General features: G+C 34.7%; 1 protein-coding gene across 2 annotated transcripts; it reads right to left on the bottom strand.

Annotated features, from left to right (window-relative positions):
- Positions 1–4,300: 4,300 nt before the first annotated feature.
- LOC114362385 (orcokinin peptides-like) lies at positions 4,301–16,204 on the bottom strand. Of its 2 annotated transcripts, XM_028317771.1 has the most exons (9): positions 16,126–16,204; positions 13,786–13,874; positions 12,322–12,370; positions 11,241–11,295; positions 10,646–10,708; positions 7,942–8,034; positions 7,669–7,719; positions 7,214–7,345; positions 4,301–4,799 (listed from the first exon to the last, which is right to left on the bottom strand). In XM_028317771.1, exons 2-9 carry the CDS (start codon positions 13,858–13,860, stop codon positions 4,685–4,687), a joined length of 633 nt encoding a protein of 210 aa, XP_028173572.1. In that variant the 5' UTR covers positions 13,861–13,874; positions 16,126–16,204; the 3' UTR covers positions 4,301–4,684. The 2 variants fall into 2 exon arrangements, with proteins under 2 accessions (XP_028173572.1, XP_028173571.1); XM_028317770.1 differs by lacking the exons at positions 4,301–4,799; positions 7,214–7,345; positions 7,669–7,719; positions 7,942–8,034; positions 10,646–10,708 and having other exon boundaries at positions 10,959–11,652.
- Positions 16,205–20,509: the final 4,305 nt, after the last annotated feature.

Raw genomic sequence — 20,509 nt, 5'->3', positions numbered from 1 at the left:
ATTGAAATAGGTAGGTATATTGTGAACTGGTTGAATTTTATGACTGACTCTACCTTACCTACAAAATAAATTGTAACAAAATATTTGATGTACTCATTTACTCGTACCTAGTGATTTTCGATGAGATTATTATCCAGTTAAGACTTACACCTGATTCACACTACGAGTATGAACACCTGTCAACACGTATCATGGAGTGTCGCGTCTGAGCCTAATCAGTTAATATCTTAAGAAGGAAAGCTCACTACCGTCAAGAGAGGACAAATAATAGGCTTTTAACGCATCACATTACAAACGTTTTAACACTAAATAGGTAATAGTGAAAATCCGAAATAAGATTATTTGAAAACATACAACGTACCCATCCTTATTTTAATATAGATTACTGAGATGGCTAATATATTATACTTACCATTCAAGAAAACATAAAATACAAGTAAAACTGTACACGTACCTAAATTGAAACCTAAACATTTTACGGCTGATGTATAAAACGAACTCGTACGTTTCATGTTTATTTTTGTGTTTGAAATCCATAACGATGCAGAGCAGTGTTCTCGAATTTCCAAATTAGGCAAATGTCAAAATTTTCACATTCACTGATTGGGAATGCAGGATGTAACAATGATCCGGATATAGTCCGAAAAAAAATTGCGAAAATGTATTCCGGATCTTTTGTTGCGATTCAGCGGAACACGAGTATAATCCAATTGTTTCCTAGAATGTGCATTGTCACTCGAGGGTGTGCCATTCGGGCATCAGGACCAGCGAGCATCGTCCGTGCACCGCTGTCAGCTGCACGGCTATTCAATTTCACTCGTTTATTTTCTACTTATCCGTTTCTAGTTATTGTTCCATTTTGATAGTTGGACAATTGACATGGCATCCCGTTTTTAAGACACCCAAAGAATTCACTCAATTTAAAATTGGAAATATGTAACTCTCAATACCTACGTGGGAAGTAACTAATTAAAATTTGCCATAAATTACTTAACCTGTTTTCAGACAAATAAATATCATTAAAAGCCCTGAAAAAATAATTGGTATTCTCATATGACTTTTCCACTGTCACCGAAGGGACAATCCTCACCACGTGTAATGTAGAAAAAGTCCACGCAGGCGTAAAATTAACCGTATTAAAATATTTGTCTTTCCTGAAATGACTTTGAAGGTATTCAAAGTCATTTCAGGAAAGACAAATATATAATGTAGGTACATTATATATTTGCGGTAAAGCTTGAATGATTTCAATTTGTTTTATTATTTGCCCATTAAGTAATGAATAAAATTTTAAAATTCAATTTCAGTACCATTTTGTATCCATCTGTACCCTCTTCTTCACACTTCTTTACACATTTGTTTCTACTAATGTAATTAATAGTAAATTGGTGTACTATTTGAGCTGGAGAAATGTAATTTTACTTTAACTAGTGAACGTTGAACAATGCCTCATGTAGAACAAACATTATATCCAAACAATGGTGTACATATGTTCGAATATAATGTANTATAATGTTTGTGTAGCCCGAATATCTAAGGCTTCAAAAGTTTCAGGGCTTAGGTATTTCTAGAACGTGATCCTAACAGACTAGCAGTACTTTACGTCAAGTTTATTCAAAACTCTGTTATAATATGTTCGTCGCCGAGGTAGTATACCAATATTCGAAACTTAACGTATTAGGTACTAAGGCAGTTTGACAATATGTACTTACTCCTACTACGAGTATCCCAAGAACAAGTTTGATAGATATACAAGTGTACAAGATACTTAACTAGGTAGTATTTCAGGCAATTTAGAATTTATTCATATTTGCAATGAAAGCTGACAAAAGATATCGCCTCTATTTATCATTACCCTATATGCGAAAATGTAGAGTTACGTATACTTTTGCAATAATTATTAACGGGACTATTCCCACCTCTCATTCCCACCACTGCAACTCCTGTGTAGCCAGGATCTATACTTCACTACACTGCTTGACTGCCATAAAAACTCAACCAATGAAGGTCAATAATTTGTAGTGTAATATTGTTCGAAAGCCCTACCCCTGCAGATTCGTGATTTTACTCACTGACGAACATCAATAAGAGCCTAACAGGCCTAATACTGTTTACTGAACGTAATGTTAGCGCGATCTTACATGCATGCATTATTGTAATTGTGAAGGACGTGTAACTATCAAAAAAATAGTTATGTAAGGTTTTGAAAGATGAATGAATGAAGTTTAAAAGATGGCGAATATGATGGTAAATGTACCTTTATATTCGCTATCTTTTAAGTAAATAAAACCATTTTTAACAACACTAATATCTTTTTATTTCCATATAGCGTTTACAATAAAACTTACTTTACATCGTGAGCCAGGCATCACCAAAATACATTTAATAAAATAATTTACAGGTATATTTTTAATTTTATCAACACCTATTAATTTTTTTGACATATTATTAATAATGAGACATAATTTTTAACTTACAGTTAAATTACTTAACAATAGTAGTAACTAGTAAACAAAATATTTAATAACTTTCGAACATATAATAAACAGTTCACAATATCATGATTAAAATTAATTCCTTACAAATGAGTGAGAATAACATAATCGAATCCTTAAAGAACCTGCATTATGCCATTGTTTACATATTATGAATATAATTATGTAAGGAATGATACTAATATTANTGTCCGTCTGTATGTTCCTTATAGAAACAAAAACTACTTGACGGATTTTAACGAAACTTAGTACAATTATTCTTCATACACCTGGGCAGGTTATAGTTTACTTAGGATTTCCCACGGGAACAGGAATTAGCGGGAAAATCCTTTTGTATGAAAAATCTAAACGCTTAACGGAAGTTAGACGCTTGAAATTTGGCATGTAGGTACCTTAGTAAACTTAAAGCTTATTTACAACAAATAATTACCGAAATTCCCACGGGAATTAGCGGGAAAATCCTTTTGTATGAAAAACCTAAACCGCTTAAGTTGACCTGAAGTGATGCAGTGACCGCGCGCTCTCCGCCCTCTATCTCGAAAACGGTTCACCGTATAAAAAAAAATTTGAAATAAAATTTGTAGAGAATTTAGTATTCTACAATATTGATAATAAATAGAAATAGCAAAAAACCCATAGGAAATGAGATATTTCCAAAAAAAGCGCAAAAAACCGATTTTTATGACCTTTGACCTTAAAATTTAATAGTTGCTTACACCCTACCATATGTAGGTTTTGAGACAACTTTTAGGGTGTCAATATACAAGTATTTACAGACTTACAGCTGGGTATCTCTAATTCCGAGATTCTTACCTAATTAAAGCTTAAATGACTGGACTATAGGTATTAAGACAGTTTGACAATATGTACTTACTCCTACTACGAGTATTCCAAGAACAAGTTTGATAGATATACAAGTGTACAAGATATTTAACTAGGTAGTATTTCAGGCAATTTAGAATTTATTCATATTTGCTATGAAAGCTGACAAAAGATATCATGTCCGCCTCTATTTATCATTACCCTATATGCGAAAATGTTTCCACTAGAAATTTACAAAAATAACACCTCTTTTTACAATCCCCTGGTTAGGATGCGCAGACTTTATAATGACATGGCGTTAGAGAATCCGGAATTTGATATATTTCAACAAAAATTACACTCGATTCGCAGAAGCATTGACACAGTTTTAAATATAAATATTGATAATAATACAAAAAATAATTGATAACTTTTTCCTTTTTTTTTAACATACTTAGTTTATAGGGTTGTGTCTTTTGAGCATTTTGTATGTGTTTATTAATTGTGCAAAGTAAATAAAATCATCGTAACTTAAATGTACGCTACTTGTAGGTTGGAGTCTAGACACTGTTCATTTTGTTTAAGTATTTTGATATGTAAATGACTGTAACCTGTATGTGTACTTATTGAATAAAATAAATAAATAAATGTAGAGTTACGTATACTTTTGCAATAATTAGTACTGTAATATTGTTCGAAAGCCCTACCCTGCAGATTCGTGATTTTACTCACTGACGAACATCAATAAGAGCCTAACAGGCCTAATACTGTTTACTGAACATAATGTTAGCGCGATCTTACATGCATGCATTATTATAATTGTGAAGGTGTAAGGTGTAACTATCAAAAAATTAGTTACTTATGTAAGGTTTTGAAAGATGAATGAATGAAGTTTAAAAGATGCCGAATATGATGGTAAATGTACCTTTATGTTCGCTATCTTTTAAGTAAATAAAACCATTTTTAACAACACTAATATCTTTTTATTTCCATACAGCGTTTACAATAAAACTTACTTTACATCGTGAGCCAGGCATCACCAAAATACATTTAATAAAATAATTTACAGGTATATTTTTAATTTTATCAACACCTATTTTTTTTTTGACATATTAATAATGAGACATAATTTTTAACTTACAGTTAAATTACTTAACAATAGTAGTAACTAGTAAACAAAATATTTATTAATTTTCGAACATATAATAAACAGTTCACAATATCATGATTAAAATTAATTCCTTACAAATGAGTGAGAATAACATAATCGAATCCTTAAAGAACCTGCATTATGCCATTGTTTAAATATTATGAATATAATTATGTAAGGAATGATACTAATATTAATTACACTAGTCAAATAACGGGAGGGATAAGTAGACATAAAATTAGAGGGTCGGCCTGAAAGCGTCTTGGGACCTTTTGGAACCGATGGGAAAGTGAGAGAGATCGATTTCATCCATAGGGTAGTCAGGTCGATATCTCTTCTTGTCGAAACTCGATCTGTGGAACAAAAACCAAGCATTAATAATCATAGCTATTCGTCAAACAAAGATGCTAAAATATTTATCTTCTATTTTTCAAGAAAATTACCTACGAATCAAGTTTCACGATCTTGTCTGAGGTAACAGTAAAAATGTATGCTCTCACGATGAATCAAGCCTATAGTAAACAGACAATAACTACAGTTCTGTAGCAATTATCTATTTATTAGTCAAATACATTATGAAGGCTGATTGCCTACATTATGAGTACCTACTGATCAAAAGAAAAAAAACATATTCTAAAAGGTTATTTTTAGATTTCGATTCTCGTCGAACCTTGTAGTAATTAATATACATTTGAATTTTAGGTACTATTCGAACCTTAAATAGGAAACAAAAATGTCAAGGAATTGAGAATATAACCTTCTTACTCTATAATTTTATAATTCAAATCAAAGGTCAAGCTTTGAGATACTTTTTTTGCATTTATAAAGCTACTCTATGAATAACGAAACTTTTGAAGCAGAGCATGTTAGAAAAGGTTTAGTTTAGTTTAGGTAGAATCTTACATATTTTATCTTTCAACTTTTTACTCACTTTTAGACAAAATAATATTATTGCAATCTTTTTTCTTTCTGTTTCGATAACACAGAATATTTTTTATGCTCTTAACCAAAAGATGAAACGTAAAGTTCTAAATATGTTGGCACTAATAGTAGTGGGATGTATTTTATTTCGAAATAATTTAAATTGTTAGCCAGGGTCTTATCTAATTTCCTTTATGCATTAGTCGCATTTGCAACGCACTACAGAAGTGATGCCAACGCGCTACTAACGCGTGACTGCATTGCTACAAAAAGTCGCCGTGGGCGAGGGCCCTCGTAGTAACACACTTACACAGGCATATCAATCTCGAAGCGGTTGGGCCCGTACAGGTGGTAGAAGCGCTTGGTGGCGTACGGGAACGGCATCGACGTCTGGTCGATCTCGTCGAAGTTCCTCTTGATCACGAACTGGTCTAGGCCAGATCTACGAACAAAAAAAAAGTTAATTAAATAGATAAGTAAGTAATAGGTACTCAAACCAACCTACTATAAAAGCGAAAGGTCACTGATTGACTGACTCACTCATCACGAAATCTCAGAAACTTCAAGTGCTAGGAGTCTCAAATTTTATATGGGGGTGGGTTCCTTTTAGAACGTAGGTGCTCGTGCCCTTTTAGACGGGATTTTGCAAAAATCAACCCCTAAGGGGGTAAATATTGTGTTTACGGCGTAGGGCAGGTGACCCGGTTTTGGCCATTTTAAGAATTTTTTAGACTTTGAGACTATATCATTTTACAGTTTTTTTATCACGGACTTATTTCTTGTAAAAAGTGATTAAATATATTTAGATCTAGCCTAAGGATACATTTTTTTTCATAATGATTCAATGGAAAAATAATCCTGTAGAAAAGAAAAAGAAATGGGAATTTGTGCCATTTTTGGCCAGCTTTACCCCATTTCTGGCCACAGTCATGTGCCAGTTCTGGCCATCAAAATACATAAAAAAAAAAACTACTCGACGGATTTTAACGAAACTTGGTACAATTATTCTTCATACTTCTGGGCAGGTTATAGTATACTTAGGAATTCCCACGGGAACAGGAATTAGCGGGAAAATCCTTTTGTATGAAAAATCTAAACCGCTTAAGTTAGACGCTTGAAATTTGGTATGTAGGTACCTTAGTAAACTTAAAGCTTAGTTACAACAAGGAATTCCCGAAATTCCCACGGAACGGGAATTCGCGGGAAAATCCTTTTGTATGAAAAATCTAAACCGCTTAAGTTGGACGCTTGAAATTTTGCATGCAGCTTAGTTACAACAGGATATTGCAAAATTCCCACGGGAACGGGAATTAGCGGGTAAAAACATTTGTACGAAAATATCTAAACCACGTAAGATAGATGAAGGGGGTAAAACGGGATCCACGCGTACGAAGTCGTGGGCGGCCGCTAGTATGAAATATAATATCTCAGCTTGAATTGAAATTACAATTAATGAGANTCAAGGAATTGAGATTGAGAATATTTAACCTTCTTACTCTATAATTTTATAATTCAAATCAAAGGTCAAGCTTTGAGATACTTTTTTTGCATTTATAAAGCTACTCTATGAATAGCGAAACTTTTGAAGCAGAGTATGTTAGAAAAGGTTTAGTTTAGTTTAGGTAGAATCTTACATATTTTATCTTTCAACTTTGGCACTAATAGTAGTGGGATGTATTTTATTTCGAAATAATTTAAATTGTTAGCCAGGGTCTTATCTAATTTCCTTTATGCATTAGTCGCATTTGCAACGCACTACAGAAGTGATGCCAACGCGCTACTAACGCGTGACTGAATTGCTACAAAAAGTCGCCGTGGGCGAGGGCCCTCGTAGTAACACACTTACACAGGCATATCAATCTCGAAGCGGTTGGGCCCGTACAGGTGGTAGAAGCGCTTGGTGGCGTACGGGAACGGCATCGACGTCTGGTCGATCTCGTCGAAGTTCCTCTTGATCACGAACTGGTCTAGGCCAGATCTACGAACAAAAAAAAGTTAATTTAAATAGATAAGTAAGTAATAGGTACTCAAACAAACCTACTATAAAAGCGAAAGGTCACTGATTGACTGACTCACTCATCACGAAATCTCAGAAACTTCAAGTGCTAGGAGTCTCAAATTTTATATGGGGGTGGGTTCCTTTTAGAACGTAGGTGCTCGTGCCCTTTTAGACGGGATTTTGCAAAAATCAACCCCTAAGGGGGTAAATATTGTGCTTACGGCGTATGTGTTTGCTAAATTGTAATTTGCAAATAAGAAATAGGCAACTAAAATTCTCATTCCATTTTCTAAAAGTCTTACCGGTCAATTTCGTCAAAGTTCCTCTTGATCACGAATTGGTCTAAACCCGAACTAGAAACAAAAAGATTAAGCTCAAATATACTTCTCAACAGATGTCTTAATTACGAAAAATTTGGTATAACTACCAAAATAATAGAAATACAAGTTTATCAATCTACTCGTGCTACGTTTAAAGTTCAGTAGATTAACTACGATTTCACTATATTGAAAGTAAAATAAAAAAAAACACCTTCAGATAATCCCCATCGCTGGAACAGACGCAGTCCCACTTACCGGTCTATCTCGTCAAAATTGCGCTTGGGGAACTCGGGGTAATATCCGCCGCGCGCGGGCGCCGCCGGCCACGGCTCGCGCTTGCCGAAGGGACTACAACAACGGACTTATTGAGATCGGGTATCGAATATAAGCTTTCAATAAAAATATACAGAGAGTAAGTGCCTAAGTAAGTTTCCATTGATGCGGATTTCGGCACGCGTGCGGATTTGCTCTCTCCAATCTGTTGCGTGCTGGTTGCTTGCATGCTACGCGTAATAGAAAAAACCTGTATGAATTAATGAATGATCTAAGTATTTTTCTGCTCTAGGTTTGTTTCACTTGACACCACAGTAATTTGACATACTTTTTATGATGTGTCAAAACGTAACGTAGATACAATTTCTCCTAACTCAAATAACTAACTAATAAATGAATTTGAAATATACCAAAAATATTTTTAATTTTTTACAGGAAATTGAACACCAACTCTATTATACAGAGCTAGATTTTATAAAGTTGTTTCTCGGAATTATTGGTTAAGTCCCAATTACCAAACAATGTACGTGCATTTGTTCCGTATTCGCGATTCAACTTGCATGGATTCTAGAAAGTTCGAGGTTAATGCTATAAGCGTCTACAAAAATGAGCAGAGCCCTGGAAAATCGTATTAAATGTAGGCTAGCAAAACCTGAAATAGTGAATTCAGATTATGCTTCTTGGTCAAAAACGAATGAGATTTTCGTCTCAAAAGCTACCAATACTTATATGTTCGTGTTCCTTTGCTTTACCGCGTTGCCAACTCTTACTCTTAGATGTGATATAATATCTTCGAAAATAAATACATATAGCGCGTAACTTAGGCACTGCGAATCCTCTAGCTTATGAATGAAATAATCGTTGTAGGTACTTGTATTCGTATATTGGTATGATACACCACATATTAATTCGTACTTGAGAAACTGGCGTCTGACTTTTGTGAACATGAATATATGTACAAACATTTAATACATTAAATCTGTTGATTGAAACATTTTAATCAAGCGTATTCGACAGAACGAAAGAGAAATGATAGTCTGACTGCTAAAAAATAAGGTTTATATTAAAGTGTAAATAAATTATTAAACAACCCTTACCTGTTATCAAATTTTCTTGTCATGAGATACGGTACAAATCCCGTGTCCCTTGCAGCTCTGACCAAAGCGCCTCCAGGGTGATCCATACTCACAGCTTTATGACCTATTGGTATTACAACAGTAACAAGTATTATCACTATTCAAATAGATTTTAAAAAATCGAATAAAATACTTATAATTTATATCTTACCCGTTCATGATTACATCAATCAATATCCTTTCTTTAAGTAACAAAATGAATAAANGGTATCGAATATAAGCTTTCAATAAAAATATACAGAGAGTTTTTCTATTGATGCTGATTTCGGCACGCGTGTGGATTTGCTCTCTCTAATCTGTGGCGTGCAGTACCTCTAGCATGAACAACTTTCGTGTTCGAATCGTTTGCGTACCTACTCGATAAAATTACGGGTAAAGAAACTTTATTCTCATAAGAATTACTTCACTTACATGAGAAATAAAAAAAAATATTAAAATAAACGTTTTACAAATACGCGAGCGTGCTAAACTAAGTTAGTGTGGGTGGGTAGTTTGGTATCATGAAACAAGACGACAATTTTCGAATTAAACGATAACGTGACAATTTTGATTCTCAAAATAAGTTTCATGCAACCACATCTCATAAAGAAGTTTTCTTACTAAACTTTTGATGGCGATTCGAGTACGCAAACGATTTGAACTGGAAAATTTTTCGTGCTAGCCGTACTGGTTGCGTGCATGCAGTCCGCGTAATAGGAAAAACATGTATGAATTAATGAATGATCTAAGTATTTTGCTGCCCTAGGTTTGTTTCACTTGACACCACAGTAATTTGACATACTTTTTATGATGTGTCAAAACGTAACGTACCATTTCTGCTAACTCAATTGACTAACAATAAATGAATTTGAAAACCAAAAATATTTTAAATTTTTTACAGGAAATTGAAAACCAACTCTATTATACAGAGCTAGATTTTATAAAGAAGTTGTTTCTCGGAATTATTGGTCAAGTGCCAATTATCAAACAATGTACGTGCATTCGTTCCATATTCGCGATTGTTCTTGCCTGGATTCTAGAAAGTTCGAGGTTAATGCGTTAAGCGTCTACAAAAATGAGCAGAGCCCTGGAAAATCGTATTAAATTTACTAGCAAAACCTCAAATAGTGAATTCAGATTATGCTTCTTGGTCAAAAACGAATGAGATTTTCGTCTCAAAAGCTACCAATACTTATATTTGCGTGTTTCTTAGCTTTACCGCGTTGCCAACATATTACGTCTTAGGAAAATAAATGAATAAATAAATACATATAGCGCGCAACTGAGGCACTGCGAAAATCCTCTAGTTTATGAATTACCTAATCGTTGTACTCATAATCAATTGGTATGATACACCACATATTAATTCGTACTTGAGAAACTGGCGTCTGACTTTTGTGTTTGCCAGTGCTACTGGAATAGAACATGAATAAATAAACATTTAATACATTTAACGAACATTGAAATATTGTAATCAAGTGTATTCGACAGAACGAAAAAGAAATGACTCTGACTGCAAAAAAATAAGGTTTATATTAAAAAGTGTAACAAAAATATTTAATAACCCTTACCTGTTATCAAATTTTCTTGTCATGAGATACGGTACAAATCCCGTGTCCCTTGCAGCTCTGACCAAAGCGCCTCCAGGGTGATCCATACTCACAGCTTTATGACCTATTGGTATTACAACAGTAACAAGTATTATCACTATTCAAATAGATTAAAAAATCGAGTAAAATACTTATAATAATTTATATCTTACCCGTTCATGATTGCATCAATATCCTTTCTTTAATTAACAAGGTGAATATANTGAATAAATAGAAAGGGATTAGTAATAAAACACCAGATATAGGAGTCAACACAGCTACTAATTTATTTTAAACTCACAACACCAATAGGAGGTAAACCACGATAAATTTAAATAAGACCGTAGATTATCACATTTAATTCTGTTGTATTAAGAGAGAAGGTAATGTTAATTGTAAGTTATCGCAAACAACAACATCAAACTGTAATGATTAAACAAGGTTTCCACCTCCGATGGAATCTAGCTGTCGTATGTAGCGACTGAACACGGGGTCGAATCTCCTTACAAGATTGCCGCCTCCCAAAGAATCTAAAGTCTTCTTGACCAGATTAGGTCCTCCAATATGATCCAGATTCTTCTTCACAAAATTCCCACCACCAATCGGATCAAGATTCCTGAGAAACTGTGTCGCTCCCGCTAAATCCCTGTTAGGCACAAACTCTCCTCTCCCCGAGCTAGACATAGCATCGTTATCTTCAGAATTACCGCCCATTGGCCCAAGTCGATCACCTGCCAGCCTGCCTATCAGAGATGATCCTCCAATACTATTGAATGCCCCAGTTCCATGGACATTTCTACGCTGGAATGTACTCTCACCGAACCTCGGATACCTTGACCCCCATCCCCAAACGCCAGGCCTACTCAAAGCAATACCGATTCCTCTCCTTTTCATTGGTTTCTCAATATTATCAACAAATCCCGATTCTCCCAGGGTGTTTTGATAGTTTTGTAGAAGACGTAAGAGATCATATTCCTCTTTTAACGGTCCTGAAACAACATCAGTTCTGATATAGGTGAGCTGTAAATAAGTAGCTTTTCTAAATAATTTAGATAAATTTATTACTCACCGGGTGTGATAAAAACGGATGCACAGTGCTTAGGAAGCTCGTGATATTCGTTGTGCAGGGTCAAACTCCAAGGAGGTGCATCAATATGCCACTACTAACAGAAGTTAGTGACAGTTATTCAAAAGCTAAGTGCAAATATTGTGAAATCGTTAACAAGTGTCGTGGTTATGGTGGGACGTGTGCGGGAAGAGGTGTATCGATTGAGTGTGGTCACGTGATGTTTTGATCGTGCAAGGAAGTGATTAAAAGGGTGTAATTATTTCATGTGCTTGTAGTATAATTACCACATTTTATATTTCGAAATATTTATGAGAACTTAAAAGCTAATTGTGCTAGGAAAGTCAAATTTCGATCAAACAATTATTTACATTACAGTGTGTATCAATCAAGATTAAAAGTGAAATGTGATAATAGCATAACCGTCGTTATACAAGAATGTAGATGAATATAAGGGTGTAATAAACTTGAAATAGTGTGGTGTTATGTGCAAAGAGTCGACAAAGTAGTCACGTGCTCGTTGCAAGTGAAGGAAAAATTCTGACAGGTTGTAAAAATTTTCAAACTGCGTCACACGTGTGTGAGGACTCACCGGCGTCGTAATGTTCCCCGGGGCTCTCCCCGGCGCTCATGTCAGATTCCTGGCAAAGAAGGATGAATTATTAACACATTTCCTACCACCTTGAAGTGTGGGAACGACATTGAATGCAGCTGTACGGTATTACTTCTTTTTTCCATTACTGTGAATCGATTTCAATTAGTCTTATTTTCTAATTTTACTCAATTACTGCAATAAATTATGTTTAATATTTATACAAAACGTCTGAAAGTAAATTGGATGTACATCTTTTAACCATTTCATTATGCCCAATTTCCCGAACCAAGGCTATGGAAATTTGAGGATTACTTTCAAATCTCCTCGAAATACTCAAATTTGTGTTCAAATAACGTTCCAATATAAACTAGAATGGCAAACTCAATATAAAGAAGTGTAATACCTACGACACGGTGTATAAACGAAATATTATTAGACCTTGGCCTTTCCACGATTACCACATTATTGTATCAATAATAGATCTACACTTATTATCTGGATCTAAATTCACTTTTTCCCCAGACTCCTGAAAATACCGTGAAATGTGAGGGAAATCAAAATAATGTCAGTGGTTTTATCAGTGACACGTGCGATATTGGTTTGGTTGAATAAACAAGCCGTCAGTTATCGTTACGGAGCACTACGAAGACGTGCCATCGCTACGACATGCTACGGTTTGCTACGAAACTACGACTACGCGTCTACAGTTTTGTTTCTGACGGGTAGAAGTGAAATAATAAATTACTTCATTATTACATGTATGGTTACGACATTTTTATTTTAAAAAAATTTAACCGTGTGAGAAAGAACGTATTTTGTATCAAATAATCTACTATATAAAAATAAGTCGGGTTTTCCTCCCTGATGCTATAACTCCAGAACGCACGAACCGATTTCCACGGTTTTGCATTCGTTGGAAAGGTCTCGGGCTCCGTGAGGTTTATAGCAAAGAAAATTCGGGAAAAGGGGGTAAAACAGGATCCACGCGTACGAAGTCGCGGGCGGCCGCTAGTTTCATTATGTAAATAAATTGTCAAACTAATAAACATTCTTCTGTAATTATAAGTTCAATCTAAATTAAATTGTTTGGACCCCAATCTCATTACGCTTCTTTACATTGTACATACAATGTAAATATTATCATTAAAAATTATCAGGTAAATGACGACTCGAGGCAAAATTAATTTAGTACATAGTTAATAGGAAATCCTGAGATGTTATGTTTTNTATGTTATAATGAGATGTCTACTTTCATTTAGGAACTCGATCAACCATTAACAGTAACCATTCTTTATATTTGCATGCCATAGTCTATGACTAAATAGGTCTTAAGTAACATTGTATCAAATAAGAACTACTCTGTAACCACCTATTGAAGGCAAGTAAATGATTATGATTATGATTATGATCGTTATATCGATCTCTGGTAGGGCAAAATGTAATATCGTAATTATTATTTACCTGGTGAGAATCGGCGCCACAGCACGCAATAATAGCAGCCACGGCTATGACAAGCACTCCGCCGGCTCCACGCATCTTGGTGTTAGTACCTACAAGAACAAATTTATTAAATAAATACATGAAAAATATTTATTTCCCAAAAATACACGTTCAAAATGTTTTGCTAAGTCTTCCCGGTATGGAGTCAAAGACACTTGTATTGGAAATAACTCGCTACATCCCTTAGGGAATAAGGATAGATAATAAATACGTTAATTATGAAAGTACAAGCTCTGTAACATACAACAACCTCTAATAGCTTGTAATACCTCAAGAAACCAAGACAAAGTTCTTGAATAATATTAAACAAGTGACTGTTAATTAATGTTCTAGTCTAGCTATGATTTTATGTAAACTTTTTATAATTATGCAATTTAAATTCAGAGATACTTTTGTTACAATTTTCCACCTTAAATTATAATGAAGAGTGCACGGGACAGATTTACAACAACTTAAACAAATAAGTCCTGTAAAAATGTTGCGGCTACTTCTTTGGCATAAAAAAGCTTTAAGGTTGTTTTAAAGTACTTTTCATAAGTTTTTCTTTAACACAAGAAAACATTATAGCTTTGGTGTCCTGGGGGCACAAACGGAAAACTTCAGTTACACACACTAGGATATGATTCTTTGCTTCAAGACCGAGTACTATCGTACACCAATCCCTGTGGTATTATGTACTATTTATCTATTATCAACTAGCGTCCGCCCGCGACTTCGTGCGCGCGGATCCCGTTTATTTTACAAAATCCCGTCTTAGTGAGCACCTACGTTTTAAAAGGAAGCACCCCCATTCAAAATTTGATACTCCTAGCGCTTGTATTTTGTGAGATTTCGTGATGAGTGAGTCAGTCAGTCAGTCAGTCCTCTAACCTTTCGCTTTTATTTAGATAAACTATTCAAAAATATTTATAAAATCAATAAGTATGTTCGTTATCGTGTTAAAAAGCTACGTGAACGTTTATAAGTTATTATTCTCTTCGTCGCCGTTTGACTCACATAACATGGGTTTTGAACAAAATCCGTCGAAATTGCGCGAAGTCAACGCAATACGTATTATTGCATTCTCATAAATGTCGGAGTAAACGGTCTGGTTTTACTTCAGTAAATAAAATTTATTGGCGACTTGGTGCAGTCAATATCATTAATTCTTTGGACCTTGAATTTGATGGCATTTTTACGTGCTAGTGAATACCATTACAGACTGTTTAGAAGTCCCACAATTGTGAAATCTCAACTGAATTGAAGAAATCATTAGGCAAATAATTCGTTATCAAAAGACAATATCACTATCGCATTTTTGTAGACATTTCTATATTCACCCAAATTTTCCGTTAACCAAAATTTGTATAAAAAGCTTTATCAAAACTGATTATCACATATGCTCCACATATTTTTCTTGGAGACCATACTACTTATGAGGCATTTAGAAATAATTTAAAAAAACATTTTTGCGGCACTTCTTAGAAACTTTTTCCCTCGCTACTTTTACTGATAACAATTAAATTCCACTAAACTATATCCACACTTAAGTTTAGAGGCTTGCGCTGCAATTTGTGTGTATTTTAAAAATTCTAGTAATTTTTCAGCAATAATACTCATATTTTGTGAGTAATTTATAGCTTGTTTGGATGCAAAATGCATATTTTCAAGTTTCGTGATACATTTTTCGTTTTTAACAGCTAGAACAATTTTTTATTCCTTTCTTATAATAACGTTTGACAAGAATAAGTTTCCCTGACTATTGGAGCGCTTTCCTTGTTATTTTAACGTAACTCTTGAAAGACATCAACGCGTTTCTGTGGCCAAATAAAATGGAAAACCTGTTGTATTTCTTGTAAGCATTGGTATTTGGAATTAATTCAGTATTGTTGTAACATTATTGTTAAGTGAAGTGAACTGAAGGAAATAGACAGAATAGAATAAACGGTTTCCGAAAATGTTTCAACTTTCGGAGATTAGACGTCGGAGTAATAATTTAAAATAATTTAATTTATCAGGAATTTTGATTAATTTTCAAATAAGTAATGACTAGCTATGTCTTGAATATCCCAAAACAGTCCACTGCTGGGCGAAAAAGCCTAATTTACTCCACCAAGAGCGATCTCAAATTTTTTATATTTCTAAAATCGTGACTATCAAAGTTAATAAAAAGAATAACTTTTAAAATCACATAATGATTGTAAAAAAAAGTAATTGAAAGCAAACTTAAAATTGATAAGACACAACCACACAAATGATTTTAAAATCGTTACTGTAGAAGTTTGAAAAATGTAAAAAAAATACGTATTTTTTGATCCAAACCTTATGTGGAGTGTAGGCGGATGCGGGGGTTGTCGGTTGGCGGTGGTCGAAGCGCGTTGTGCCGTGCCGCCCGCGAGAGCCCGCTTTTATACGCACCCGCGGCCGCCCGCCTCCGCGAGGCTTGGGCGCTGGGCGGCGCCCTACACCCGGCATCCCTGCAACAGTACTTAACCTTATTGCCCATAATTGATATCTGGAGATGATTTTGAACTTGAATTGAAACACTGTTGAAATACTTGGCTGGGTGATTATTAACCGTTTAGCATACCTTCTATCGTAAAAACAAAGTGGAGTATGGTTTCGATTCGCAGTAGAATTGTTTTTTTTTTTCAAAGTTCTACTCTCATCCGGTAATTTAAAATTATCGCAGTCCATTTACTAGATACTTAAACCTACTTCATAAACATACATTTACATGTGGCCAGGTAGTTAACGTTCAAAGCTAAAATTTATAATTCTTACATCAAGGTGTATAGAATCTAAATCACCCCCATGTATATTCTACGATTTTGCTTAGTTTAGGAGATAGAGTTAATTTTATGATTTACGCTAGAGAAGCTTCCAGATTGAGAAAAAAATTAAAAACCAACCATAGGTGATAGTTAAGGATAAATCACAAAATTAACTCTATCTCCTAAACAAAGCAAAACCGTAGAGCATACAGGGGTAATTTAGATACACCTTGATGTAAAGAATCTAAATTTTAGCTTTTTTTATCAACAACGAGGAAGCTCTTGGCCTGTATCTCACCTGATGGTAAGTGATGATCAGGCCGAAGGTGGAGGCGAGCTTCACCCGGAAACCTCAACCACAGAGGAACTGGCTGTCTTACCTCTAACTGCCGGAACACAACAATGCTGTTAACATTGTTGTTATGGCGACAGACTTAGGTAAGATGGTGGTAGCTAGCCAGGCGGACTTAGAACAAGCCCTACCACCAACCAAACCGAACAGAAAAATCGTCCCCCACTGAAATCGAACCCGGGACCTCTGCGTCTGAAGGAGGTGGTCTTACCACTAGACCACAGAGGCGGTTTGAGCGGCGGTCAGCTTTGAACGTCAACTCCCTGGCCAGCCTGTATATTCAGTTAAAAAAACTGATGCGCGATGGTATAGATGCGATTGTATAAGGACAGTGAGTTCCAATTTCGATTATCTGTCAGATCCATGATCTTAGAATCTTCTTCCTTTCTAAATTGACTCGTTTCTGATGCTGGCGTCCTCGTAGTATAAATATGTACGTATATGTGGCCCGACCACGTTTACCAAGCTGTAGTTCCAATGAGTTACTAGCAATAACTATTAGTATCTCAAGGCATATAAATTAATGAAGCTACCCTCCGTGTATTACGATGTAATAGGAACTTTTGTTTAAATTAGCTGCGATAGCCGAGTTCCTCTGAACTGAAAACTACGTCCCCCAGATAACTCCAGTCTCATCAAACAAAGGCACTTTACGTTCTCTTTGTTGTTTTAACAGAACTTTGACCGACAAATTGGTTTTGAATTACTAAAATAGTGGTACAATTAAGGTCTAATAAACTATTACTACCAAAATGTAAAGGAGTAATAAAATGAGATAAACAGAATTAGGGCCAAGTCAACGAATGAAAGGTTAACTTGTGTACCAAAAATACGTAAACTTTGTAGTTTACGTATTGGATTATGTACTGGTTTATGTACTGTTCCGGTACGTAGGTACCTATATTTTGCATGCTTGTGACTTTTTAGTATTTACCAAGCTCTAGCGGTTTGTTAACTAAATAATCAATTACCGTGGTTACTAATATTTTATGTATTAGATGTTAATTAGTGAACAATCTTCATAATTCACTTAGGTACTTGAAAGAAATGGCATTAGAAAGAAATATTAAGGAAACATTCGGTACAATTGATAAAATATGTGCATATATTGGATCGCGTATTCAGGATATTTAAACCAACAATATGGAATGTATTCCCAACGGTAACAAACCCTGAAGATTCTAACACAATCAAAGACTACCTTCGGAGAAGCGCCGAAGTAACACATATCTTGATGAACTTTGTTTTATTGATGAGACTTGCCGTACCTACTTGCTCCACCAAGTTTCACCCTGGCTTCGGAGTTGTATGGAAGCAGCTCATATAAGTAATCTACTTGATATTACCTGAGTAGAAACTACTCATATTAAATAAATATTATTTACCTACTCTCAGAGTAGGTAGTGCAGGCTTTTTATCTTTTCCATCATCTCTCATGACAAACTTTAAGACACATAGTAGGTAGGTACTTAGTCTGATTTGCCCCTATTCTACTTTCACTGAGGTTTAATTGGAAACCAACTGTAGATTCTGACTATTCACAGTTGTAGTGGCCAAAAAATAATTACTTAGGTATTAATAACAGAAATTATATTACAGAAACGAATATGTTTATTTAAATCCTGCTTAAGTAAACCACCAAGAACTGTGATTTCATAACCTTGTTAAATGAATAATTTAACAATGAATTTAACAAGGTTATGAAATCACAGTTATAATTTTACCGCGTTAGAACAATGAAGTCCCTGGACAGCAGTAGGTATTAGGCGCATTTAAACGAAAATCAACAATAATATTGAGCACAAACCAAAACACGGCCACATGATAGGTAAATAGGTGTTGACTTTATTCAAACATTAAAAATATTATTCTTGCCACCGCTTCATTGGAGGGTCGATAGATAGCGTTCTTTGTATTCACAATTTCACATTTTCATAAAAGCGAACGGTATACTGACACAGGTAAAAGATACTTTTCCTGTGTAGTGGGAAAATGGAAAACAGCCTTAAGTTGATTCGTTAACCTTTCGTCTCACTTATCCGAACAAAATGATCCCTTTAGTTCGGGAAGCGTGAGCTGTATACTGAACAGTCTTTTAAATAAAACTTAGGTTAGGTACGTCAAGGCGAGTTGAACAGTAAAAGGAATATAATAGTTCGTTGGTCCTTTCGTCATTATGTCGTTAAACGCCTTCACGCAAATACTTATCCCAGTAATTATGAAATGAATTAGAAGGAGATAATAAGGATAAGCATCTAGATATAGAGAATGGAATAAAATTGTATTATACTTACTTAGGTACGTAAATGGTTATCAAATACAAATTATTATAGAGACTATTAGCGAGAGCTCTCGCTACTAATGATTTGACTTGACAACTCTACCACTGTCAATTCATAAGAACTCTCAAGACTCTTGATAAAGTGACAGATAGTTATTAATTAAATTATCTAATAAATCTATTTAACAATACATTCCTGCAATTACCGGTACCTACCCTAACGGTAGGATCTGCCAGATATCTCTATCTGAGACCTAAGAAACCAAAAGCTGAAAGTTTATAAGCGAATAATCATTATAGGCTATCAGCGACTTTATCAGGAAGTTGTTAAATATGATTATGGATTATAGTCTGAATTATTTTTTTCCATTTTTACCACCCATACTTACACCATATGAAGTGATCAATGCCCGTCCCACTCCATAGCAGCTATTTCTGATTTAATAAGCAAATAATATATTGTTGGTGAGACATTAATTACAGACTCACAATTTTATTTTATTTGCAACCAATAATTTTCATCTGAAGCCAATATTAACATTGTCGGTAGCCCTAATTGGAAATATGAAGAGGGTTTAGCAGCGACCGTATCGTTCGTGCTCACACGAAGAAAATTTTTTCCGCCAATCCACAGGCTAGCTAGAGCAGAAATAGAGCAGTCCTTGTAACATTATGGGTTAAGTAATGCTTAGGATTTAGATAATTTCCTAAATTGTGAGTTTTGGGCTTAGGTACTTATAGAATTTGTATGAATATTAATTTCAAAAGTGACAAAAAGAAAATACGAATTAATATCATTATTAACAAGAATTACTATTAATAAGTAAGTATTAAGTAAAGAACAAGACGAACTGTAAACGTGCTTGGCCAGACTGCACACGAGTCAAACTTATTTAAGAAAGAGTGTGTGAGCTTTGAGTGTACTAGTTATTATTTAAACAACTCTTATTTTCAGATGATAGGCTCAGAAAATTAAAAACTTCGGGGTTAATAACGGGACTAAGTACTCCCATCTCTCGTTCCCACCACCGCTTTTTCTATGAAACTAGGAATCAGGATCTACAACTTGATCGCTAACAAATACTCAACCAGTGAAAGCCCAGTTTGTCCTTGTAAAGGTTACTGTTATTCAAGGAATCGAATGTCTTCAATGGATTAGCAAAGGATTGATTGAGGTCGACAAAACTTAATAAGTAGCCTTGCTTGACCATGACCATAGGTAGGACTATAGAAATGGAACGTAATTATTTCCCCATTTTAAAAGTTACATTTGTTTACAAAAGTACTATTGTATTGCAC

Source organism: Ostrinia furnacalis, unplaced genomic scaffold (genome assembly GCF_004193835.3).
Source record: "Ostrinia furnacalis isolate ACB-3 unplaced genomic scaffold, ASM419383v2 OfSCF6417, whole genome shotgun sequence".
NCBI lineage: Eukaryota > Metazoa > Arthropoda > Insecta > Lepidoptera > Crambidae > Ostrinia > Ostrinia furnacalis.
Note: the sequence above shows the minus strand (reverse complement) of the source record. Positions and strands in the feature narration are given on the sequence as shown.